General features: G+C 37.1%; 1 protein-coding gene across 2 annotated transcripts in view; it reads left to right on the top strand.

Moving 5' to 3' along the window:
• STT3B (STT3 oligosaccharyltransferase complex catalytic subunit B) overlaps positions 1–25738 on the top strand; it is a 48282-nt gene extending 22544 nt beyond the window's left edge. The window contains exons 4-16 of one of the 2 annotated variants that reach the window (XM_057424994.1): positions 1505–1570; positions 3817–3916; positions 8408–8506; positions 9632–9778; positions 12277–12325; positions 13755–13909; positions 15655–15866; positions 16553–16740; positions 17231–17402; positions 19684–19857; positions 20737–20850; positions 21903–22115; positions 24090–25738. In XM_057424994.1, coding sequence (XP_057280977.1) covers positions 1505–1570; positions 3817–3916; positions 8408–8506; positions 9632–9778; positions 12277–12325; positions 13755–13909; positions 15655–15866; positions 16553–16740; positions 17231–17402; positions 19684–19857; positions 20737–20850; positions 21903–22115; positions 24090–24170 — 1770 coding nt within the window. In that variant the 3' untranslated portion in view covers positions 24171–25738. The remainder of the gene's footprint in view (positions 1–1504; positions 1571–3816; positions 3917–8407; positions 8507–9631; positions 9779–12276; positions 12326–13754; positions 13910–15654; positions 15867–16552; positions 16741–17230; positions 17403–19683; positions 19858–20736; positions 20851–21902; positions 22116–24089) is intronic. The other variant, XM_057424993.1, reaches the window with a different exon arrangement.
• The last annotated feature ends 1028 nt before the right edge of the window (positions 25739–26766 follow it).

Below are 26766 nucleotides of genomic sequence, written 5' to 3'. Positions count from 1 at the left end.
AGCACTTTGAATTGTCTTCTTCAGAAGCTTTTGACTATATAGAGGGTCTGGGCTTTGATTTAAGCATCCAAGTTAAATATCCCAAGCTGTCCAGAGCAAGATACTAACACTACTTGCATGCTTAAAAAAGAAATAGTTAAAATTGTCTGATGTCTTTTAATTAGCCTGCTTGCTAATGCAACTTGCCAGTCACTCCTTAGTCTGTATGTAGAATTGCATCTGTAATGCAGTTTTGTATGAAGGAGTTCAGGCAAGCTGTAGCTTTTCTGGACTCTTGTATCTGTTTTGGAAATATCACATAATATAACTGTGTTGTTAACTCAACATAGACACTGTATGGTACTTGTTCATTCCTTGAATGCATATACTTTTCTTTGAGTGTCTCCATATATGTGCGTGGTCATTACAGCTTTTCCCATGATTTTCGCAAGAGTTCCACTTTTCATAAGTGGATGCATACTCAGCAGTTTTATTTTAGCTCTAGAATATTCAAACTTGGGATATTGTTGGTAGGAATATAATGGAAGGGAATTCAAGTTTTTAATGATAGGTGTTGTTTAATGCAGGATTTTAAAATCTGGACTTAGAATAAACTGCAGCTGCAAGTTGTACTGTGTTTGATAACAATAATAAAATCAGTCTTTGCTGTTGCTTTATAACAACTGAGACATCGTAGAGGTTACCTGTTCTTAGGAACTCGTTTAACTAAACTGCATAATGCAGTGATGTTTGCATGATCGCTTGTAGTATTATGTGTGAATCAAATATAGATTAATTTTTTACAGTGAGGGTGGTAAAATATTGGAACAGGTTGCCCAGAGAGGTGGTGGATGTGTCATTCCTGGAGACATTCAAGGCCACGCTGGATGTGGTTCTGGGCAACCTGATCTAGTTGAAGATGTCTGTGCTCATTGCAGGGGGGTAGACTAACTGACCTTTGAAGGTCCCAGACTATTCTGTGATTACTTCCTGGCTTTATTTAATGTTGAGTTTTAATTCCTATTTTCCTACACCACAGTCATCACAATCAGTTTTGGACAAAATCATATCCCTGGGCCAATTCATGGGTACTGCTGAAGCTTTAGTAGTGTCTGAATGCTCTCATTAAACTTGAGTTTTTCAAAATTCCGGAATAGCTCTATCTATAATTACAGAGATGGGTCTGATGCAGTTAAAGTAAGGCATGCATAGTCTACACTGACAAAGTGGTATGATGTTTCAGAGAAAGCACAGAGGCGTTGCAACTACTTTTCTACCTCAGATTATGAAGTAGAGAGTTGTTGCATTACATCCTGTCTCTGCTTTAACTAGAGAGATAGGTATAAGCTGTTCTGGTTGTGAATGAATTGCTCTTGTGGTTTGGTTTTATGGACATCAGTTCAGAAGCATACAAATATGACTTCATATGTGCTAAAGTTCTCTTGACTTTTTTTTTTGAATGAATCTTTTTTTAATATTGTCCACTGTTTGATTATCATTCATAAATACTTGGTTATTTTTAAAGGTGAAGTCTGTGAAAACCGGGTCAGTCTTTTGGACAATCTGCTGCTGTCTATCCTACTTTTACATGGTAAGCCTTTTTTATATATATGTAACAGCTAAACTGTTTGAGTAGGGCTTACATAATCCATCTGTTAATGAAGAACAGGAGAAGATTTTAGTCTTTGTTGGAACCATGACAGAAAGTTGTTGGTTCATATACATAAATATATGAGTAGCCTCAGTGATTTAGATGATAGAACTTTATTGCTTACCTACGTCATTCCTGGTGATAGCTTTCCATATATTGTATTTCCCTTTGGGAAAGAGTTTTGTTAAGATGCCATTCCAGACATTCTGCTTAGGTAAATTTTTAGGACAAAGCATAATTGTGGTTTGTTAGATAGTAGTCACTTGTCTTTTTCTGATGGAATTAGTTATGTTTTCAGTTTAAGTTGAAAATTAATCACAATTTTGAGATAGTAAGAGCCAGTCCTTACATGGGGGGTTTTGGGAACAGCTCCTTGAAAGAGGAATGGATATTGCATGGACTGGCAGAAATTTTTCTTGATAACTAAATCTGCTTAAAATATGTATGTAAGTCATTGTGGTAATTTGACTCACAGCACTGCATTGCATTCCATAAGGAGAAGGCTTTTTTTCCCTTGCATTTTTATTTTTAGCATTTCTTTGACTTCAGCAGCTTCTGCTTCAGATAGCTTTTTATGATGAGGAGGTAAAATAAAACAAAGCTTTACACTGAAGTAATCCTTCCAGCAGTAATAGCATGTTTCCACTTTTTTTGCCAATCTATGAAGGTATCTCAGTTTTTTTAAAAAAAGTACCAAAGTATATTTTCAGTTCAGTATAATCTTCAGTGCTTAGATTTGGTTTAGTATTTTGATAATTAGAGGTGTATGTCTCTATAGAGGTCTGTAAGGTCCATAAGAACTGCATGCTGTCTGCTTCATTCAGGTCTTTCTCTAAATAGGACCGTGTCCTCATTGGACTTTTGTTCTTATTCTAGTCTTTCTTACGTGTCTTCATTTAATATTTTCTCCCATAAAATTTGCCTGTGTAAACCATGATACTTCATGCTAGTAACGCAGTATGTCATGATCATCTGAAATGAATTTCTAGAAAACTTAGACAAATTCTATTCTATTTGCTTCACATTGTCTAATCAGGTTACCCCAAATTTTGAAACACTATTATTAGAATTAAAAAAAAAAAAAACAAAAAAAAAACAACAAACAGTTGTAATTGGCCTCATCCTTACTTTAGAAACTGTTTTATGGAACATAGTAATTGGATTTCTTTTTGGATTCTGAGGCTTTAAAAATATCTACATGAATCTAAGTCTGGAAGTACAGTTGAAGTGAAAACCACATTAGGTACTGCATTCTAAGAATGAAGACCTATGGTAAGCATGGTGCATACAGGAGAGGTCTATAGACCGTAGTTTGACAAGAGGATGTGTTAAAATAGCCATTGCCTAGTCAACATTAGCCCTTTTAAATACATTAGAAATTTAGATAACACATGGTAATAGTAGCTCATTAAATCTTTATTTAAACCAGCAATCAGTGTTATATTGTTAACATTGTAGTATTTCAGTTCTAAGTACATCATACTAGGGCTTCTTAAGTGCTGCTGTTGCTACAGGTTCACAATATCCATTGTACTGTTGTACCCCATTCCAAGGTACTCAGCGCTGCTTCCTTGTGCATCTACCCTTTCCTTTTCTTTCCTTACACTTCCACATGCATTGACTCCTTTGCTCCAGTAGTTCTGCTCCCGGAGGTGTACCTTGCTCTCTTTCTCCTCTGTGGCTGGAGATACTTTTCCGTATCACCAGCAAAAAGTGCAGGACATGGTGCTAACTTTGTGTGTCAAAGGAAAATCTTGGATCCTCCATGGGAGTCATACCACTGTCTTGTGTTGCAGATTTCACCATGGGGAGAACCCCAAGCATCACATTCTTGTTTGCCAGCATGGCCAGATTAGCTTGGGAGGAGGAGATACAGGAAGGAGATAGCCTTGAAAATCCACCAGCCCATTTCAAAAGTCTTTGCTATATGGGGTGTTTGTTTGTGGATGGAGTCGGGGGGAAGGGTTAGTTGGTTGGTTTGTTTGTTGGGTTTTGGTTGTGGTTTTTTTTTTCTTTCTTAATACATACTAAGAATGATTCCAGAGTTATTACCGGTAGTTCTGACTGGTTGTCTAGATGGAGTTTGTGTTTTCTTGTTAGACCTTTAAGGTGTGTAAATCCAACATTGGCTACCCTAAGAATATGCAGATATTTTCAGATCTAATTTCTCATTCCATTTCTTGTAGGTCTCTGCATGGGGTGGTTATGTTTTCATCATCAACCTTATTCCACTGCATGTATTTGTTCTATTGCTGATGCAGAGATACAGCAGGAGGGTCTACATTGGTAAGTTTTGTTCATTGAACTGTCCTTCTCAAATACTTATGAGATATGAAATTAATTATACTGATGTGTTTTGTGTCAAGCGGGAATTAAGTAATTGCACATCAGGTTGCATTTTGTAATTTGATTACTGGTTATAGTCAGTTACTCTCTACAATATGGAAACAAGGAGTTAAGAAATACACTTCCAAAATTTCGTATATGTAGCTGCTAATTGATTTTTCTGTTTTGTAGTGCTCTGAAAACAAAGTTAATTGGATAGTTTGGTATTTGTAGAATCCCTATAATGTATATCATATTTATTTATGCATGTGTCCATACCGATGTTTCATATTTTTGCCTTTTCCTAGTATGTTAAACAGTCGTTACTTTTAACAAGTTGTGCAGCAGAAATCATGCAAACATATAGTATATTGTGACATATATGAGAAAAGATACAGGGAATTTTAAGCAGCCATGCATGTTTTATGTAACCTACACTAGAAAGTACTGTAAGAGCATCCACTCCATGTGAATCCTCAAGATTTTATTGGGTTAATGGGTCAGCTTAGGGTTTCTTAGGAGACTGACTTTTTAATTGATACACCTAACATTTAAAAGTCTCTGTTTTTACGGAGCCTTTGGCAGTTAAATCAGTTGGGCATAGTGTAGTTGTGTGAATAAAATATTAAGCAATTCATGTGTTCAAAGGTTTATAAGTTAGCTAGAACATTTTTGATTATCTAATGTGAAATCTTTCCAATAGATACTTTGCGAACATAGTATGAATTCAAGTGTAGTATCACAGAGCATTTCATATTTGTAAATGTTTTTATTGCCCATTTTAATGCTGTTTTATCTTTGTATTTTTAATTATGTTAATGCTTTTTTTTAACGCTTGCTAGAGAAATGACTATGTTTACATACATATTGAACCAATATAGTATAATAATTACTCAATTTACTCAACTTTACTTTTGTATTTTTGTTACCCAGACTATAAATATTTGTTTAATGTTTCTTTGTTAAGCTATTTATGTAATTCAGAAATGGAAATTCTTTAAAAAAAAAAAGGGGGGGGGGGGGGGCGCAAGCTCTAATCCATCTCTGATTTTTTATGTTAGTATTACTTCTTCATTGACCACTTCTTCATAGCTTAAGGTGAAAATGATTTATCTTGCTTTTAAAATCATTAAATATTTTCATTGTCCAGTATCTATGATTTAGGCAAGAGAAAATTAAATCTATTAATTATAAATTCCTGAAGCACGGTGGTAAACAAACAATAAAGAGTAAGTACTCTTGCTTTTTCAGCTTTTAATGAACCAGTCTTTGAACTCATCTGGGGAAAATAGTACTGTAGGTTCATAAGAAATAAAGGTTTTGGCAGAGGTTTGTTTTGTAAATAGCTACAGTGTTTTGAGATGTTACTGCCATTCAGCTGTGAGGGAGATGTACTTCAGCAGAGTTGTCAGAATGAAAATGTGGTTGCTGCTCTGATTTTTCATTGCAACTGCTGGCATAACTTAAGCTTTCATGAGAAGCCTTACACAGAGACCTCTGTACATCTCACATTTGTATGTAGTTTCTAGGTTTAACAGGATATTTTTGTAGAACAGGCAAGAATGTTCAATCATTTCTGAGATGAAATTCAAGTATGCTTGACTTCCAAACTGTTCGGAGAGAATAGTTTACAAAAGCTTATAGAAATAGGGAGAATAAAGATATTTTTTGAGTTCCTATGATAATGCAATTTCAAATGTTCCTGCAGCAGTCTCAGAATTCTTAAACTACCAATGTGCAGCTTAATCTTTTGTAAACTACTGTCAGCTGACAGCAGCTAGTAAAATCTGAATCTGTGTTACTATCACCAAGAATTTGGGAGGTTTTAATGTCTGTCAGTGCTCAGTTTTATTTTAAGCTAGCATGAGCCTAGCTTTTGTAACAGATGAATGTTTAATCTAACATAATAACGTAAACGTAGAGAACAATATTTTGCAGCACCAAATTTTTTAAAATAGCTATTTTTCACATGGATGTTTATACACCAAAAGGAAGGTTGATGTGACATGATCTGATATGCCTGGCAGTGTAATTCACAATCGTTTAATGTGTAAAAAAATTCCAAGACTGTAAAGTTTTTCCCAATTTTAAATTATTTTATGACTTGCAGACAGGTTAATATATCAGCCAGGTAGCTTCAGACTCACTTGGCATCAAAGGTGTTCATGCCGCCTACATTTGAAAGCTTAAGCTGTGCTTTTTGTTTGTTTGTCTGTCTTGACAGTGGTCAGTGTCTTTCATTCAGATATTACTAGCGTAATAGTTCAGAACAAGTCCTTGTAATTCCAGTTTATTAGCAGCACTTATATAGGAAAATAACCTCTTTATTCAGATACAGGAACCATCAATACTGTTTTCTATTATTGTATTTAGAGTTTCTCATGCAGTTTATCATATGTTTAAAAAATAAATGGCTTTACGTTTTGAAAGATACCGATACAGATTTCAGTCATGCTTGAACACTTGAGAGATTTGGTAATTTCACTTCAACTTGATTTTTTTTCCTCTACTTTTTTTTTTAAGTTCTGTGTACTTTCTGATCATTTAATAACAAAACACTTAAGGATCTTCCAGAATTAAAAACTTAATTTCTGTAATTCCTAGTTCTGTGTCTTGGATTTAATCATTAAATAATGAGCAGGGATATATCTATATCAGCTACTTCAGTTCTAAAACTTAAGATGGTGAGTGTTTATTTCTGATGATTGCAATTCAGTAGTTAAAAGTATGCAGTAAAGTATTTGATTGTACTCTCTGGAGAAGTTTTTCAGTTGGTTCTTCCTGTGTTCGCACAGTGTACCGCAAATAAAACTGTGAAATGAGTTTATCCACAGAAGGTCAGAATGTTTTTGTTCCTGACCTAGTTCAAGTTATATCCATGGGAGCAGCTTGCAGAAATCAAAACTAAGTTCTTGATTTTGCAAAGACTGTACAACCAGTAGAACGTGAAGAAACATGGAAAGTTTATGATGATACCTTGATGTATCAAAGCTCCTAGAAAAAAATTGTTGATGTGTAAATTGCCAATTTTTTTGATACTAGGTAGACAGATGTGATAGCTGTTTGAAGAAAGTGGGAGTAAGGGAAGAGGGGACACAGGGAAAGTAGTCATAGAAAATATAACAGTTGCAGGACCGGGCTTAAAAATGGTGATTTACTAGCAAATGTGAAATGCAGCGATTTATGCCAATCATTGAACTTCCACAAGATGGCAGTGTTGTAACATTTTCATCGTAGAGTAAATGGTTTATGTTGTAATTAGTTCTTCAAAAAATGAGCTTCCTACAATAAAAACATATTTCAGTGACATAAGAGAGCACGTATCAGTCGCTAGGCCAAGTAATGCCATATAGATGCTTGAAAGAATACACCAGAGAAGACAAGAAGTGGTTGGAAGTATCATCACAGTCACTTCTATGGCTTTTGGAAATCATACAGTACCCTGGGAGCATAATCCCCCAGAGACACCACACAGGTGGTATGGAAACAATACCACTGGTAAATGGTGCACTCCCCAAACCTGTTCTCATGGAGGTTAGCAAAGGATTGTATGAGAACAGGAATCTCTTAATAGGATCAAGGCCATAACAAAGACAGTTGTTTACAGTTTGTAGGAGCATTTAAAAATCCGGGAGGTGGATTTTTACCATTTGCCACTGAAAGAACAAAACTTTATTTGGACTTTTAAGGTGGCTGGTTACTTCAAATGTAATCAGACTCATGGCTGTTCAGAACTGGCATTTCTCTCTTCTCTCCTCTTCTTCCTCCTGGAATACTGAGGACCAAAACCCTGTCAAAATAAAGTATATGAATCTTAGTGCATGCGTAATAATAATTCATGATATTAATATTAATAATGTTCTTCTTCTCTACTTTTTGGAGGGTTATGCATCTCCATGGTTGATACAAATCCATTAATAAGTATGCTTAATATTAATTTTTAACTCTACTGCTTTTCAGTTTCTTGGCATGCATTTGCTTTCATATTAAAAAAAGAAGCGTACCTCCTAGCATTTTCTAAATAGGTATAGACTCTGAAGAGGTTTTGCTTCTTTGAGTTCTCCTCATATAAAAGATTTCTTTAGTTATTATCTGAGAGCTCTTTCCCATCCATGATCCTCAAAAACAAGATGGGAAGAGAAAACTACTTCCAAGCTTGAACATTTTAGGTAGATGGTTTGTTTCCCTCAGAGGAGACAAAACAGTGGAATTAGGAGCAATACTTTACTGCTTCCTCTAAAATTGTATGTAGTAGACGGGTTTCTTCTAGTCAAAGGAGAAAAAAAAGAATTAGCATGGCTGACATATTTAGAATTATACCATTCTGTTTCAGCGTCACTGAAGTTGGTAGGAGGATGGACTCTACTATGAAACCAATACATTTTAAAACATGGATTAATTTTCTTCCCACCTTTCTCTTCCTCCCTTCCCCACACTGTTTTTTTTTCCTAGCATATAGCACTTTCTACATTGTGGGGTTAATATTATCGATGCAGATACCTTTTGTGGGATTCCAGCCAATTAGAACAAGTGAACACATGGCAGCTGCAGGTAAGAAAATTCAATGCCTGCTTCCAAACAGCCTGCTTAGCACAAGAAAACCTCAAGCCCATGCGCTTTGTTTCTTTGCATTAGGAAGAACACATATTAGCAAACCAAACTGTTAAAAAGAGGTACAGTTCAGTGTCTGTAAGGAAGTTTTCTTTCTAAGTGTCACATTATCCTTCTTTGTGTGAGTTAATGGAAGTAAAATGTCTCTATAATGCAGGATCAGTTACACATTCTGACAAGCACTTACTTTACACATTGGTAATCTCTGCTGTTTTGCAATATAATGTTGCCTTCAAGCACTGGAAAGCATTCCTCATTGGTAAACACAGCTTTTACTGAGCAATTTGGGTTTAGAGTTAATAGGTTTTGTATTTTTTCAAAGCAGGTTAAATACAAATGACTTCAGTTACTAATCAGGAGACTGATTTTTAAATAACTAATTTCAAACTTGATTTTTTTTTTTTATTTCTTTAAGGTGATTTTTCAATAGTTGTTAACAGACATCCTGATTTCTTGACAGCAGTAATCTCTGCTGAGACTGATAGTTTTATGTTTAACTGCGTACATTGTGTGTTATAGTTGAGGTTGTTAGATTCTTCAGGTTTTTTATGTGTAGTCACCAAAATGTATTTGGGACAGTAATTGGAATATCATTGAAATTTAGCATAAAATATTTGTAAAAATGGAGATTCCCCCCACCCCCAGCAATCTGAATATAGTAGAAAAAGTAAAGCTTATCAAACTATTTTTTGCATCTGAATGATTTTACATTTATTTAGTGAATAGAGTTGGTGTTTTTCTCTGTGTGTTCAGAACTAGTTCAACATTGCATTTGATTGCAAATTTGTTGTTAAATTGAAGAGACACCATACACTTGAGTTCTATTTTCTTTCTTCTGTCACCTACCCCTATTTAATTTGGGAACAAAGAGGTGGTGGGTATTGGAGCTCTTGATATAACAAGTAAAATATGTTTTAGAGAGTATTTTCTCTCATTGCAAGTTTCTGTCATTGCAAGAAAGTTTTTGTGGTTTTTGGTTTTTTTTTTCAGAAAGTGATTTTATACTAGTTTTTAGATTTGAGGGTGTACCTTAAGTTTTAAACAAAAACTTTCCTCTCTCTTTAGGTGTTTTTGCACTGCTGCAGGCCTACGCATTTTTGCAGTATCTGAGAGACAGATTAACAAAGCAAGAATTTCAGACATTGTTCTTCTTGGGTGTCTCATTAGCTGCTGGTATTGTATTCCTGAGTGTCATCTATTTGACATACACAGGTAAATAAAACAGGTAAAAACCCCACCCAACCAACAACCAACCAACTGAAAAACACTTTGTAACATCATTCCAATATTTTGGGTTTACCAACAATCTACATAATGATGTAAGGAGTAGGGAGGAACTAACTATAGCCAAAGTGTATTATGAAGATGCCTATAGTTAATCTATTCAGAATAGCATTGATGGTCAGAGTCAGTCTGCTTACTGAGTACTTAAGTCTGATACCTGTAGGACTACAATTAATCTGTAAAATCTACTTAATTTCTGTGGTTCAGCCTCTGGTCTTTAAGCCAGTTCTACCCAATCTCACAGAAACAAGCTTGTCTTTGCATGGTTGCCATTCCCAAGTGCCTCACTGCCGTCTTCTGTGATATGTTTCCTTTGTGATCAACACCATACTTCCTTCTCCTGACGGGGAAAAATAAAAAAGCAATCTTATTTTCCTAGCTATGTGTTACCCTTGCTAAAATTGATTTCTCTTTGATTTAAATTGAATTATCTTAATATTATACCCAAATACTGTTCAGCTTTCTGAGTTTTCTTTAGAAAAAAAGATTTCTTGAGGCATATTTGTTTTTATTTTAACTGACTTCTTTCTTGTACTTCTTTTTACCAGTGTTTCTGGTCTAAATTTTTTTGTGTTAGTTGTTTTAATATTTTGGACTGTTTAATAGCAGTTTCATTTTTGTTGGTTGTGATACCATTATTCCGAAAAAGTACTTAGCAGATCCCATTTGTTTGCACGTCTTACAGAGCCTGATGGTTTATGATTTGCTTTTCAGTACATATGAGCAAGTCCTACTATACTTAGTAATAAGTTTTCAGACTGGCATAGCAAAACAAAATTCGGCTTCTAATCTCAGTGTGCAGCAGTGTGTTGCAGTTCTTAGGAAGTGTTGATTTCAACTTCTGAAATTCACTGGTCGGTATCACTGCTTCACCAGATGGAACAAATCTGGTTACCTCAGCTTCTGGTATGTGTGTGATTTGGGATTGTGACCATATCTAATCCCTCTCTATTCTCTTAATAGAGAAGGGTGCCCACATCCGGACCCTGTATCCCAGGTGCAACACCTGGAATAAAGGTTTGAGGTTCTGGATCAAAGTCCTGCCTGCCATGAGGCATGTCAGACATACTTTTCAATTTAGTATGTTTCACTGTTTGGGATGTTTTTACTTTTTACTAGCCACCAGCTGGACTCTCCTGATCCACTATTACTCTGAGGTTGTCAGGACAGTCAGTATTCAGCCTATCAAATGGTCTGCCTGTCCAGCCCATGCTTCTTCAGCTTATAATTGAGAAATGAGGAAAATGGTTCAAAAAGCATTTAATACTGTATTTCAGGAGGCTGTGCTCCATGATCTTTTCAGGGACTCTGGTTACTGGCCTGCAGTTTCCTCCATATTCCTCCTTGCCTATCCTAGAGGTGTAGCATTTGTCATTTTTTATCACCCTGGTAAAGATGGTTGGTAGCTGTCGTATTGGCAAACTCTTTGAGTACTCTCAGATGAATACTATTTAATCTCATGGTTTGGATACCTCCAGAGAGGAACGTAATTCGTAGTTCCCCATCAGCTGGCAGCTCCTTCTTGTGCATGCTGTGGTCTGGGAGCAAGCTTCACTCCCGGTGGACTGAAGGGAAAAGTAATGTCTTGCTGTGAACATAAACCACAATATTTAAATGTCTAAACTAGATACTAAACTAAAACCTTCAGTCAGATTATGCTAATTTTAAATACCAGATAGGGGGAGGACTTGCTGTGTCATGCACAAAGGCTTACATAATCAATAAAAGGTTTTAACTTTTTTTATTTCCACTTGAGTGTATGTCTTCAGAGGGAGCTGAAACAACTGCAAGGGAAGTGGAAGTAAAATTTAAGATTAATCTTATTAATAACTTTTATAGTAATTTTTATCTTCCTCCTGATAACGATACTGTTTGTTTTCATCTTGCAATACTCAAGTATCTAGAAGCTTTGTTTTTTTTAAATAAATATGTAAATCTTACCAGCACGCCTAGTAGCAGTTTTGTATTTCATGTCACACGTATATCCACTAGTAGAAAAACAATAGGAAACCAATGTTTCATAAGAGTATTAGTGTTTTGGCTATACATCGTTCCCAGTTTCCTGCTCAGGCATTTCAGAAAAATTAAATAGTTTCTCACTGATTATGTGTTCCTATACTTCTTTACATAGTATAGGTTGCTATCTGTCATATTTCTTGAAGTACTTTATTTATTATTGTATTGCATTGATTTTTGAGGTGTGCTTGTCTTCATACTCAACATGTAGAATGTAAGAGTATGTTCTTCTAAAACTAGCTTTGCGGTTGGTAGACTTTATAGCCTGCCTAATGCAGTAGGTCTGGTTCACATATATTACATGGTCAATGAAATTTCTTTGGGTTTGTGCTATAATTTGAGGGAGTAGTAAAATTACTGCATTTAAGTACCTAGGCAGCAAGAGGGTTTCTTTCCCTTCTCTTTTTCAGGTTATATTGCTCCCTGGAGTGGCAGATTTTATTCATTGTGGGACACTGGGTAAGTAAGGATAAAGGATATAAGGATTTCGATATCAATAGCATTCTACTGAAAATTAATAATATTTTGCTTTCCTCATCCTCAAATCGATTGAGTCTTTAATCAGTTACTTAAAGGGTATTTGTAGTAACCGTTTCATGATCTTTGCCACCACTTCACTAATTTGTCTGTTAGGGTTTTTGCTTCTTTGGAAGTCTTTGAATATGTACTGTATGTTTTTCTATATAGGATTGTAGTGCTTCTCAGCATAAAATAACCAGAAGCTTTACCAACACTTGAGGACACATTTAAAACCTATTACAAACCTTAAACTGAAACTGTTTTCATTGCACAACGTTGCGCAAGATCACAATGTGTGAATTTATGTGTGGTTTCATAGGTAAAAACCCATGTTAGTTTATCTCTTGGTTTACTTAACCTTTAAAACTTCTTTAGCCAGCCAGGCGATAAAACTGAAGATGTTTTTCTCAGATAAATATATTTAAGGTGAAATTCAATGAGTAGACTTGAAAAAAAATAATTCAAAGCAGGGATACAAACTTCTGCAGTTCTGATTTTTTTCAAAGAAAAGTCCAGCTCATGCAGGATTCTGTACCAAGTCTGTAATACATGTAGTGAAATAGATATCAGTAAAGAAGTGTCTATATATATGTATATATAAGCATTAAACTTTTGAGGGCTTGTCTACATTAGAAAACCAGATTGTGTTAAAACTTACAATGCAGTTTTGAATGAGAACTAGATCTCGGTGAAGACAAGGATGTATGTTCGATACCTCACCATTCCATCATGTAGCACCTCAGAATAGGTCTATATATATGTTTGTCTTTAATTATAGAACACAGTTTTGTCCTTGTCTGCACTGAGTGCTTGACATGTTGTTTAGCTGATATGTATTTTGCAAGTATAGACAAGGCCTGATTTTTATTTTTTTTCCAGCATCTGAAAGAATGGGGGGGCTTCACACACTGTAGCTGGTCTGGTATTAAATACTGAACTTTCTGTACTAGTAATATGAAGGTATTCTGTGCAGAGGAGAATTTTTGAAATACAGTATTGAAAATCTGGGATACTTACTGGCATGGATGATTATCTCTTCAAAATGTAATGATGCGGCCTCCCTACCTACCTGTTATCATTTTGGTGAATTTGGCTTCATATTTAGCTGTAATAAAACATCCATAATTTTCACTGTCTTAAGTAGTATGGAAATAATCCTTTATATTGGTGTTTAAATAACCCTATACACCAAATACTTCCTAAATAGGGTAAGACCTGGGGAAGTTTTATCAGATTTCTGCTGAATAGAGCACTTGCCATTTTAACTTGAAATGCTTCCTTTGCAATGAGTTTCAGAATTCCTAATGTTTACAAGTTTTAATAATTTTATCTTTTCAAAATAATTTGAACTGAATTTTTTTTAAAAAAGGTATGCGAAAATTCACATCCCGATCATTGCCTCTGTGTCTGAGCATCAGCCTACAACATGGGTTTCCTTCTTTTTTGATCTGCATATTCTCGTGTGTACTTTCCCAGCAGGGCTGTGGTTCTGTATCAAAAACATCAATGATGAAAGAGTCTTTGGTAAGAGAAAATGTTTTAAAAATTATTTTGAAAAAATCTTGCCTTCAGCTTGATTCTGTGTTGTATTTGTTTGCGCAAAGCTGGTACATGGCTTGTTCTAAGTGATGTGCTTAAAGATGATGATTGAAAGTTATCTGCACCCAGTAGTATTTAAAACCATTTATAAAAATGCTGAGATGGGTGAAATGGTGATGAAGTGTCATCCCAAGAGTGTGGGATCAAGGTATTTGTTGGTATGGTTCTGTTCTGCAACTGGAACTGCATGCTCTTCCACATGCTGTTCTTCAAAATGTGCATCTGGCTACAGTGCCACAGCACAGTTCGGCCAGATGAACAGCTCAGTGCAAAGGGAAGGTCCCTATCCTGCACAAGCTGCAAGGCAGCCGACCCTTCCATGGGTGTTTGGCACTCATCCCTGTACAGATGATAATTCCAAATGCCTTTTCTTTCCAGATTTTTTTGCTATCTTAAAGAATGGAATCACTTGCTGTGGAACAAGTGCTAGATAGGGCACAAGCCTAAGCAAGAGGTGTGGGGTCTCCCTGTGTCACTGACAGCAAATTGCTTGTTTCTACAAAGCTGTACTGTGAAAGTAGACTTTTAAGATTATGAATGAGGCTTATAGGGATGTGATTTGGAGTTGTAGCCCATATGGAGGAGTGAAGAACACACGGGCCTTGGGCTTTTACAGGGCCAGGCGGTTCCAGACTAATATAGCTGTCTCTTAAGTTTACCTAGGAGGTATGTAGGCAGTGGGAAAGTTTACAGAGTTAAATCCAGTGACTGGAGTGTTCTGCAGTCTGTGGCTTACAATGTGTCCTTGTCAACAAGACTAGTGCTGGGCAGCTAACTGCCAGCCTCCTACTGCTGCATCATCCATTTAAGTCAGCATAAAGAGATCTATGAATGAGAATGGAGAGCCATACTACTTCACTATAAAGTAAAAAATATTTATGTAATGTAATCTAGTAAAGCAGTGTCCTTCGGTTGCCATGGCAAGTCTTTCACAAAAGTGTATTGTTAAACTGTAGCAGACAAGGAATAACCACTGCTACTTGAATGATAGATGTTCCTGACCAGTGTATACAGGTTTGCTTGTTTGGGCTTTTTTTTCCTTCTAAGAAAAGTGTTCTGAATATTCTCTATTATTCTGAAAATCTTATTTGGGGGGTGAAGGGGAGCCACAGAGCAGAGATAATATCATTCAGGAAAAGTTCCTTCAGAATAGGGCTCACAATATTGTATTCTTTGTCTGTATGGAATTATAATGTAGACAAGCCCCCAATTTGTCCACCAGTATCTCTAACTTAAATTAGTATTTGATATTTACAAGAAATTCTAACACTTCCTTTTGTTTTTTGAGTTCCAGTAACTTGTTTGGTCTAGAGCTGCTTGACTTTTTTAATCAAATGAAGCTACCTGTTATTCCAGTAGTAATTTTGGTGTGTGCTATTAAATTTCACTAATAATGTATCTTCTGACACATTGTTAATGACTATGAAAATGGAGTTGTGTATTGTTAACAGTTCTCAAGATGAACTTCAAGAAGGATTTGAGGTTTAAAAGGGATAAACATTAATTGAACTCTATCTGTAAATTAAAAAAGCCATGAAATGCAAGATGTGTACTCAAGTCTGTACACACAGATGCTCAGCCTGCTCCAGAAGTAGTTTTATGGAGAGCATGTGCGTGTGCATTGGGAGTGTTATTTTCTAAATGTCATCAGTAGATTTGTTTCTTCACAGTTGCTCTGTATGCAATCAGCGCTGTTTACTTTGCTGGTGTGATGGTTCGGCTGATGCTCACTTTGACTCCAGTGGTCTGTATGCTGTCTGCAATTGCTTTCTCCAATGTTTTTGAGCGATATTTGGGTGATGATATGAAGAGGGAAAATCCACCAATAGAGGACAGCAGTGATGAGGATGACAAAAGGAATCCTGGCAACTTGTATGATAAGGTGAGTGGATGGAACAAAAGTTAGAAGTCAGAAAACAGCTTGTTTTTACTACTTCCCCCCCCCAATCTTTGGTCAGAATATTTTAAATGCTACTAAAGGTTTGAATCACTAGCATTCAAATTCAGAGCAAGTACTGTACAGGGTTGACCCAACTTCCTACAGAAGCAATGACAGTTGCTCACTCTCCTTAACTAGCTATAGCAGTTCTTTCTCACTGAATGTTTCCCTCTTGTATTTCCTCTTAAGACATGGTGAAGTTGAAAAATACTGTATTTTATGAAAAAGTGTTTCTGTTTATAAACTTGCATACTTTCTTCATCATGAAGAAACTGCTGTTAGCTACTGATTATTTTACCTCTTAGGCTTTGTTATACTGACCCTGACCATGCATGAGCTTTGGGTTTCTCCTTTTTCCTCACAGTACATATCTGTGCATTTGTTTTCCACCCTGCCCCATAAAAGGACATCAGCATACAGCCAAACCAAGGAAGTCATTCATTGACCTTCACATAATAGAGCTTTTTTCTTCTGAAAGAGGCTTTCAAGGAATTACCCATTTCTACAAGTTGCTAGCTTTCTAGTATCCTGTAGCATTTATGGGGTGCATGTGGTTGAAGAAAAAGGCATGGGTTCACCTGTCAGGGGTAATACCAGTTACCATAACAGATATATTTGTGTTTGTGTAGGCAGGCAAAGTGAGAAAACATGTATCTGAACAGGAAAAAACAGAAGAAGGACTGGGTCCCAATATCAAAAACATTGTTACTATGCTGATGCTGATGTTGTTGATGATGTTTGCTGTTCACTGTACCTGGGTAACTAGCAATGCATACTCCAGCCCCAGCGTTGTTCTCGCTTCCTATAACCATGATGGGTAAGTAAGGTCTACAGGTCTGCAAATAATTCTCTTTCTTTGTGTTAGCAATTTGCTGTACCTTCTTCCTGTTATATCCTTGCAGAGTTGTCACCTGAATAAAAAATTGTTAATACTCTAATTTTAAAAAAGGTGCATCTTCTGGAATATTTAATGTAAATCAATTGTAGAACAGTTAGGGCTGGAAAGGACCTTTTAATACATAAAAATAATCCTATCAAAAGCCAATAAACATGATGGTTAAAAAAAGCTCGAGTCAACTGCGAAAATATTTTATGGCTGTAAATGCATTTAGTCACATCTTCAAAAGTAGTTTAGCTTCTGGCTGCTCAGCTGTCATTGGGTTCAAGCTTACGACTGCTTGTGACTTAATTGCTCAAAGGGAGCCAAATGCATAAGAAAACCTTATTTGTGAGCCCGTATTTGTCATGGTGCAGTTAGTTTGTTGCTAGTATTTGTACTGATGTGAATAAAATTAACTGTTTTCCAGCACTCGGAATATCCTAGATGACTTCAGAGAAGCATACTACTGGCTGAGACAAAACACAGACGAGCACGCCAGAGTGATGTCATGGTGGGACTATGGCTATCAGATAGCAGGAATGGCGAACCGGACAACCTTGGTTGATAACAACACTTGGAACAACAGCCACATAGCCCTGGTAAGCGTGGCAGTTTTCTATGGAGTGGAAACACCAAAATGTTTAAATTGCAGTCAAGTATGAAATTGTAAATGTTTCTTGATAGATAGATAGTATTACATTAAGGAAAAATTCCATAGAGTGGGAAACACAGAGGTGGAGGGAACTGTATTTTTTTACATTTACTAGAACTAGAGTATAAATTGTTTCAGGGCTGGAAGGGATTGATTTTTGCTTTGGAGTTTCCATTTTGTCTAGTTGTAAAGTTGTCAAAACTTCTACTTTGGTTTCTCTTCTTTCTTTGTGGGAGGATAGACAAAAGCTAATGTAACCATTCCCCTTGTGATTAGTGCTACGACAGCTTATTTGTACCACTACTTTACTGGCACTATTCAAATAGGGATCATTTCAGTTCAATAAGGTCTTTGCTGGCTGCATTTTGGAATAGTATGTGAAAGCTGGCCGCATGAAGTTGCAAATTTTCAGGCATCTTGGAAGTGTTGCAGATTTGATGCTATCCTGTCTTCTCAAATTTGCAGTTAGACCCAACATCTAATTTCTTTCTCTTCTGAACAGTAAGTTTAAGCTTTGTGCATGTGCTTAAAAGCAGGGTATGAGCACTGCCTATGGTAACAGGGGCACCACCTTAGGCAACTTAAACTTTTTTCAGAAACAAAAAAATGCTCTATTATTGTAGTTGGGCTGCAGTCTTTCTAGGTGGTGTGTCACTGTGACATCAGTCATCAGTGGCTGTTTCTTCCAGGTAGATTGATATGCTGCATGGGCAGAATGGTAGAAGGGCTTGAGGAATGTAGTAGGGTGGTTTGTCTTGTGTCAGCAGCTAGTACAACAATTAGACCGACTTGGTCTGCAGACAAGCAGCATTCCAAATCAACAAATTAATCAATCTGTGCTTTGGAGAATACAAAATCCTGGAAAAAATGTGTTGTGGAAGGAGGGATCACGTTTACATGCTTTTGTAAGGGCAGAGAACTCGCATCAGCTGAAAGCAAGCTTGGTAAATTGTACTGTTAGTGCTAATACTGGTCAACAAGCACTTTTTTCTTACTTCGGTTGTTGACCTGACAGCATTAAGTATGTTTCGATGGAGATCCAACTCTGATAGTTCTATGTGCCTCTCTCTTCTACGCATGGTAGAATTGCACATACTGTATTTAAACGCACAATCTGTGGGTGTCCCTGCAAGACAAGGTGTGTTGTGTGAACAGAGAAACTGTGGGAGTCATCTGTATTGCTTAGGCGCAGTAACCATACACACTGCAGCAATTAGCAGTGATGGGCTTTAATAAAGAATTCTCTCCAGCTGGTGCTGTCAGGTTCCATTTCAGAATGAATGGGTGGGCCCAAGCAACAAATGTGTATTGTGGCAAATACCTGAACTTTTATGCTCTAAATGAGGCGAGCGCCAGAGATGTGTCCAGATGACTTCCTCCTGAACAGAAGTGGAAATCTGCCAAATAACTTCACATTGATTAGGATAATGGCCAACAACCTGAGGTTCTCACTGGTTTTAACAGAGTGCAGCCTAAATTTAGTGTTTCCGAATTATACTCGTAACTGAATGTTACCAGTTTGGATGGAATATTATTGTAGTTACTTCCTTTTACTACAGCAATACATTATAACACCTTAAGTACAAGAGCTTCAGTAGCAAACAGAACTACTGAACTGGAAGCCAGTTACTGATCTAAGTGAACTTTTAAGTGTGGCAAGTGACCAGTGTGGAAGAGATTCTGGATACAGCTTTGGAAAGTGTTTCAAGGCTAAAACTGTATTATGCTTTTAACTTAAGGATGTCTCTATTCTGACATTTTCTCTGTGTAAATTTACCTTGAATTCAGTGCTGCCATGTACCATGCTGCATGGCTGAGTTGTTAGTGAAGGATGAAGCTCAGGAAAAAATAGACAAAACAAGAAGTTACTAACATTTCACATTTGGCTGTGTTTACAGCTTTGAAAGTAATTTTTAATTAGTTATTTTCTGCCACATTTAAGTTTGTGGCGATACAGCCATGGCTTGAAAAACCTTGCCACAAAAGGAAAACCCTTATTGTTACACTTTCTACTCAAAACACTCAACAGGCAGCAGTCCTCTTGCAGAGGAGAAAATATTTTCAGTTCAGGTTGGGCTTTTGAGTTTCTACATATTCACACTGAGTTTTCTTTCTCTAGAATGGAGATGTTGGCAAGTATGTATCCTTGGGCTGTGGTCTCTCAAGTACTGACCTGTGGATCTGTTTGATAGGCAGCTGGTATTTAAGATATTTTTTCTGTGGTACAGGTGGGAAAGGCAATGTCATCAAATGAGTCGGCAGCGTACGAGATCATGAGGAGCCTGGATGTGGATTATGTTTTGATTATTTTTGGTGGTGTCATTGGCTACTCTGGCGATGATATTAATAAGTTCTTGTGGATGGTGAGAATAGCAGAGGGGGAACATCCCAAAGATATTCGGGTAAGTGGAGGGCAATCTCTACTACTTATTTTATTTGAAAAAACGTGTTATGGGTTGTTTCCCTAGAACAGTAGGAGTGCAGAGGCCTGTAGCCCAGTTTCTTTCAATATTTATGCTTTTGAAAGGTCAGTAACTTCAAAAGCTTTTCACTTGGTTTTTTTGCATGTTACTAAGAAGTACAGGGTATCTTGTAATTCTTGTGTGTGTGTGCCTCACTGCACCATCATACCTTAAAAAAGCAGGAGTGTTCAGACTGTTTGCATAGTTGGCATTGCAGATGCCTTCAAACTCTGTAATAGTTGACAAAGTGTTAATACTGACTCACGTAGAGTTTAAGTTATTCAGACATCTAGGAGATTGCAGAAGTCTGTGGTAATATTTTCTTAAGCCTAACAAAAACTTCTAGATATTGAGCACAGGCTTAAGGGAGTAGCCTGTGCGCATAGTTTTATCTTGTACTGAGGATAAAAATGGCAGAATTTTTGTGTTTAAACACAGTGCACATACATTGCAGACCTCCTATATTAACAATACAGTGCTTTTCACCTTTCTGAAGAATAATTGTGATTGATCGGTTTTTCAGTAACTGCTTACTGTATAGTATTATTGTGCTGGTACCCATTTTGTCATGGATTTAGGAAGATTGGTCTGTTGGGGTCTGGGTTTACAAGCACGTAGTTTGTAACTGTTTTACTTTTAATGACCACCATCATTTTCTGTTTTAAGACCTAGCTTAAATCGGCTTTAAAACTGTAAGTCAGTTTAGATTCTTTATAAAGTTTGGGTTTTGGGTTTTTTTTTTCAGAGAAGAAAATGAAGAATGACTTTAATAGGAGTTCAGTTTATATCGACTCTTTGTATTTTCTTTTCTTTTTAAAGGAAAGCGATTACTTTACCCCTCAGGGAGAATTCCGGGTAGACAAGGCAGGTTCTCCAACCTTGCTGAACTGCCTCATGTATAAAATGTCCTATTACAGATTTGGAGAGATGCAGGTCAGTGCTACAATTTCTGTTGGATCTTAATTGAAATGTGAGAAAAGAAATGTTATTTTGATGTATTTTCAGTCTTCTAGATTGAGTGTTGCTTATAGTAGTAGAATCAGAGGCAAGAGTCAGCTCGTCAAATTAAAACACATCTAGGCATGGTCTACTGTGTATAACGGTAAAGAAAAAAGCCTTTCTGCTCTTAACCTACACATGTACTTGACTTTTTGCTGTCCTTGACACTGCCCCAGATGAGCATCTTAATTCTGCTGTGCAGTGTGTTTGCTAAAGCATTAACTAACTGTTACGTTTTAGAGAGCTTTAGATTTGGGGTTTTGTAGTAGTAGCACAGAAGTAGAACTGCTAATTGACTATTTAATACCTGTCAGAAACTACTTGTCAGTAGTTTCTCTACATGTATTTCTATACAAGTCATATCAGTGTATTAAACAACACTACCCTTACTTACTTAAGGGCATAATTCTCAGAGTATTCATTCCCCTTTAGGATCATCAAGCACATGTATGTAGCTAAGTCCACCATGTTTGCTTTTTTCCCAAGTGCCCTGCATTCTGATGAGCACAAGAATCCTTTATTCAGCTAAGACTGAGGCCAGTGGATCTGATTTGTAAGATGGGGTGGAGAGTTGGGGTGTGTGTCAGATCTAACTCATAAATATGAGCTATCTCTACCTTGTATGGAAAACCATTAAAGTACAAATTATTGCACTGTCAGCGAAAAGGAGCAGCTATGCTAAAAAAGGCACTACAGGCTGCTGCATCTCAGACTTCCACCGAGTAGTTCCATGTCTGAAAGCAAACATGATATTTCTGTTGACACATTAAGGACATGTATAGGAGTGAGAAAGAATTTGTCTTTCTCAGCTGTGAAAAGGAACTGACAGTTTTTTTTCTGTATAGTAATAATCAGTGCAAGAGAAGGTGTTCTTTGACTAGACCAGCTGAAAGCACTCCCTTGTGGTATGGCATACTATGGTTTGCAGGGATGGGTGGTTTAGGTTTTGTCTCATTTGAACTAATATGCAACTTCCATTTTTATAGCTGGATTTTCGGACACCCCCAGGATTCGATCGTACACGCAATGCCGAGATAGGCAACAAAGACATTAAATTTAAACATCTGGAGGAAGCCTTTACCTCAGAGCACTGGCTTGTTAGAATATACAAGGTGAAACAGCTAGACAACAGAGAGACATTGGATCATAAACCTAGAGTAACCAGCATTGTACCGAAACAGAAGTATTTGTCAAAGAAGGTGGGTTCCTAGTGAAGTAACTGAAAGGGGTCAGGAGGCAGCAGTTTAACAGTGAATCACATAGCTGGTGAATTATGTATTTCCACTAGCCAGAATGTTATGGATACTCTTCATGTTAGTGTCCAATATCAGACCTGCCTGCTGGTAATAATTGTTAATTTACTGTCTGCTTAACTTAAAAGCATGTGAAGACACAAGGCTAGATTTTTTTTTAGGCAGAATGCTAACTGGAAGTAGAGTGTGTCACTGGCTGTTACAACTCTTAAGTCTTCATGTAACTGGAAGTATAATCTCTGAAGTACATCAGTTCATGTTTCAGTAACTATGGCTCACTAAGTAAATAATGTGGAAGTTGCTTTCTGACTTTGTTTGAAAGTAGTGATGCCTAGAAGTTTAAAAACGGCAATTTTGTATGAAATAAATTAAATATGAAAATTTTGTTGATGGAATTTTAGTGTCTGGCTGCTTACTCTTTGAAGTCATCTTCATGGTGTTTTAAAACGGTCCTAGCTGTGGTGTGCTACCTTAGCCTATTAAGAAAGATGTGTTACCCGGGGAGCTGGGGAGACTCCTAGGAGCCCAGCCCTCTCCTCCACAACATCTCTTCTCTATATGCTCAAATACATGGTGCAAAAGGAATTCCAGAATCTTGTCAGAAACAAATGTATAACAAATTAAGTTAGTGCAGGCTGTAAACTTACACTGTCCTGGAAATACAGGTAAAGAATGTTAGAGGGTAAAGGTGTTCGGCTTCGTAATTTAGTGGAAGGTCATACAATAAGGTGTTTGGGAGTTGCCTCTGAAGCTGGGCTTCCCTTAAAAGAGAATTATAAGCTTTGCTGTGCCTGTCATACACTTCCCGTGTAAATTTTGATCTTAAGTGACAAGCAAGGCTATACTTGCTCATGACAGATACATTGACCCCACTTAAGCTATGAATATGTTGGTTCTCTGTCTAAAGCCAGGATAAAAGCTGGTGCAAATTCTGATCTGTCACCAACTCTTGTAATACAAACTGGCTGTACCTCCAAGAAATCTGAGAACCACCAAAAAATGGGGGGGTGAATGTCTAAACAGGGACTTACATGCGTTGAGGACTCTCTAGTAGCCACAGGTTTTCAGCAATTGCTTCTTTACTGGAAATTCAGTACCGGGAATCTCCTCTCTTCCATGTTAGGAATAACAGTGTTCAAGCTCAGAGATAACTCTCATGCAGTATCAGACATACTGTATCTGTCTCACTTTATAGTAATAGTGCTGCTGTTGTTATTAAAAGTTTTAATGAATTGACAGAGCCTGCTGGTAAACATAGCCAAGTGCAGCAAGTGTGGGAGCTGCCTACCTGTCTGATTTGCACAAGGCATGTTGAATGTACAATTCCACCTGCCACAAACTAACTCTATTTATAGAACTTGGAAGTGTTACCGAACACTGACATTAATGCTTCCCCCCATTACTGTCTTAAAATACCTAAAATATGCTGATAAAGACACATGAAAGCACTAAGTAGCCTACAGACCAATGGCAGAGGATTAGAGACTAAAATGTGATTATTCAGTTTTCCTCTTACTTTCAAAAAATGCTGCTTTGAGTAAATATTTCTGTCTGTCGTCGTGCTAACTTCTGAGAGAATAAAATACTGCAAAAGATGCAAGAAGGTTTTTCCAAACACAACCACCACTCTGCTTTTTGGGTGTATTAGGGCTTTATCATGTTGGCTAATTATTTTCTGCCTCAGCACAAGCTTTGAAAACAGTTCTATAGATCTGGTAGATAGGCTTGCAAAAAGCAAAGGCCGGGCATGAATTAACAATCCCCATTTTAAAAATAACAACTGGATAATATACCTAATTGAGGGTTTACCATCCAAGCTCTTTAAAATCAGTCTAAAGATCAGGCACTGAAATGCACAGCATTAAACCGCGGTCAAGACTAAATCATTAACTAATACATTTTATTCTGTTTTCTTTTTAGACCTCCAAAAGGAAGCGTGGCTACATTAAGAATAAACTAATTTTAAAGAAAGGCAAGAGACCCAACAGGAAGACAGTTTAAATATACTGTTCAGATTGCTAATACGAAGCAGTTGTCCTTGAGATAACCAGTCTTTGCCTTTAGCTTGAGTCATGTTTCACAGCAACATGAGGGTACAGAACCATCATTGGTCCAGATTATTGTACAAAATTTTCAGGCAATGTCTGATTAAAAATATTGGCTTATTGAGAACAGCTGTTTTAGATCTGTAATGTGAAGTAGGACAGAGCTGCTATCCAAGGCTAGCAGCATTTTTTTTTATTGGTACATATTACCCTTCAAATCTATTGAGAATTTGGACTGACTTTACCAAAGATGGTCCTTGGCACATGCATACTTGTCAATCTTTTTTGGAAAACACTGTTCAGCTGAATAGCAGCAGTACATGAACTGGAATGGTGAAATCTAAAAATTTTCAACAATCAAGAGGAAGCAGAGCTCTCTAAAAATCAGACTTTCAAAATGAGTTGCTCCAATGATTACTTTTCACTGGTTTCTTTCAATATCCTTTTACTGTTGCTGCAGGCTGGGTTTGAGCTGGAGCATGAGCATCAAAGCTGCAGTTTTCACCAGAGCTGACAATTGGATGCTAGTTTCAATTGGCCAGGCTGCTTTTGTTTAACGTGGGATCACAGTATCACTGCCTTACACCATCACGTCTAAGGTAGACAAGGTATCTTGCACACTGTAGCTACAAGGGCTAAATTTGTATCCTCCCAAAAAAATCTGAAACGACAGTAATGAATGCGATAGTGACACGCAGCTCACTGAGCACCACATCATGGCTGGTGCTTCACAACAGAAATTAAACCTGGTCTAGGTAAATGTTTACATTGGTAAAACAAGCATAGTCTGTGTAATGGGGAAGGGAAAAGAAAGGTTGACAGGTATACAACCCCCTTTCTGTGGCTGTCGGAGAGGATCTGCAGACCTCTTCCCCCCTCATTGCCTCAAGTTTTTCCTGGAGATCTATTTGCATTTTTATTTAGAGTGCTTAAATCAATTGAAGAAATTCCTGCTATAGTGCTGTTTGCTTTGTCTGTCTTTTATACTGTATTTTTTTGGTTGGGGTTTTGTTTTTGTTTTTTTTTTTAATTGGTGAAAACTGTCAGATGAAATGCACTAAATATAAATGGAGACTGAATATGTTCACTTTCCAGCTACAGGAAAACTTTATAGAGACTTGAAATTTTTCTTTAATTAAAATGAAAGGGTTTTGCTGTTTGTTTTCCTGCCACAGGATTAACTTTTTATAGAAACAAAACTTTACATCAGTCACTTGATGTAAAATGCAGAATAGTATGTACCTTTCATGAAGAAAATATAAATTTACAGTGTTCTGTGAAAATGTTACTGCTGACTTCTTTCCCGAGGTGTAGTGTTTTTTTTTTTGATTTATGAACTCATTTTTGACTCCAGTGGTTTATACAGACCAATTATACAGCTGCAACATTTTCACAAAGGTAATTAAATCTGGATTTCTGGCCCCCTGGCGTTTGGAGATTTCATTTTATTTTATTGCTTTAAAGCTCAGTGCAGACCAGTTGTTGACTATAGGGGAAAATAAAGTTAATTCAAGTTTTGTGTTACGGGTGTTGTGTCAGTTTTGTTGATTAACTTGGTAACATGTTGCTTATAGTCCAAGTTATGAATTCAGTTGTGCAAACTCCAGAATGCAAATCTGACCTGATGAAGGTGCCATAATGCAGCCACAGCAGCTACTTAACGTCCTTCCAGCTTAAATCTATTAAGCCACACGCAAGGCCTCTGCTGTACAGTGGCTGTACTCCTGTGAAGAGCAGCAACCATCTCTCCCAAACACACAGTGGTGCAGTGAGTTCTTCCAGCCACCTGGAGCAGCTCAAGCTGTCTCAGTTGCTTACCCACATGGAGAAGGGAGAGGTGATGATGGGGTGCGCTATTTGTCATAGCTTGCCTTTTCCACACAGATCTGCATCCTGCCCCCTCACCACTGGTAAAACATAAAGTGATCTAACATTTGGAAGAACAGCTGAAAGGCAAGAGAATAGGTGCTGCTGGTCAGTCTCTGGTTTGGCAGTAACTCGGCCTTGGTTTAAAAAAAGGAAGAATGAGGTTGCCCTCTCTCCACTTACCAAGATGTAAAGGTATCTTTACAGTTGGGTCACATTGGTTTCCATCTTAGCTGACAGTTCTCTTTAATAGAGCAGAACTAAGTGAATCCTGTCAACTTTTATAGTGTTTTTAAAGCTACATGAAAGAAAAATAAGCTTAACTTAAACAAGAGGAATCTGAGCTAGCCTGGGCCTAAAGTTGTCTACCACTTACCTGAGCTTACTGAACTTAAGGTTGACTTCAGGACTTCAGCTGACTTCTACCTCTTCTCTCCAAGAACTGGACCACGCTTTTTTTTCCAGCCAAGAAAGCTAGCATCTTGCATTATTGGCAAACATATGGTCTGTACCAGTTCATTTCCTTAAGTTACAGACATCCTTTCTTTGTTCTGCTAGGTTGAATTCTGAAGATCTTGAGGCATAACTGCCACAAAACAGTAAAATTCAAGGTAAAAACCTTAAAAAAAATGCTTAAGCCAGGCTCTGGTCTCCAGTTGCTAAGGGACTAAAACTGCAAGTGTCCA

This window comes from Pezoporus wallicus, unplaced genomic scaffold (genome assembly GCF_028554395.1).
Source record: "Pezoporus wallicus isolate ANWC-B61680 ecotype Strahan unplaced genomic scaffold, APGP_CSIRO_Pwel_v1 contig_3181, whole genome shotgun sequence".
Classification (NCBI taxonomy): domain Eukaryota; kingdom Metazoa; phylum Chordata; class Aves; order Psittaciformes; family Psittacidae; genus Pezoporus; species Pezoporus wallicus.
Note: the sequence above shows the minus strand (reverse complement) of the source record. Positions and strands in the feature narration are given on the sequence as shown.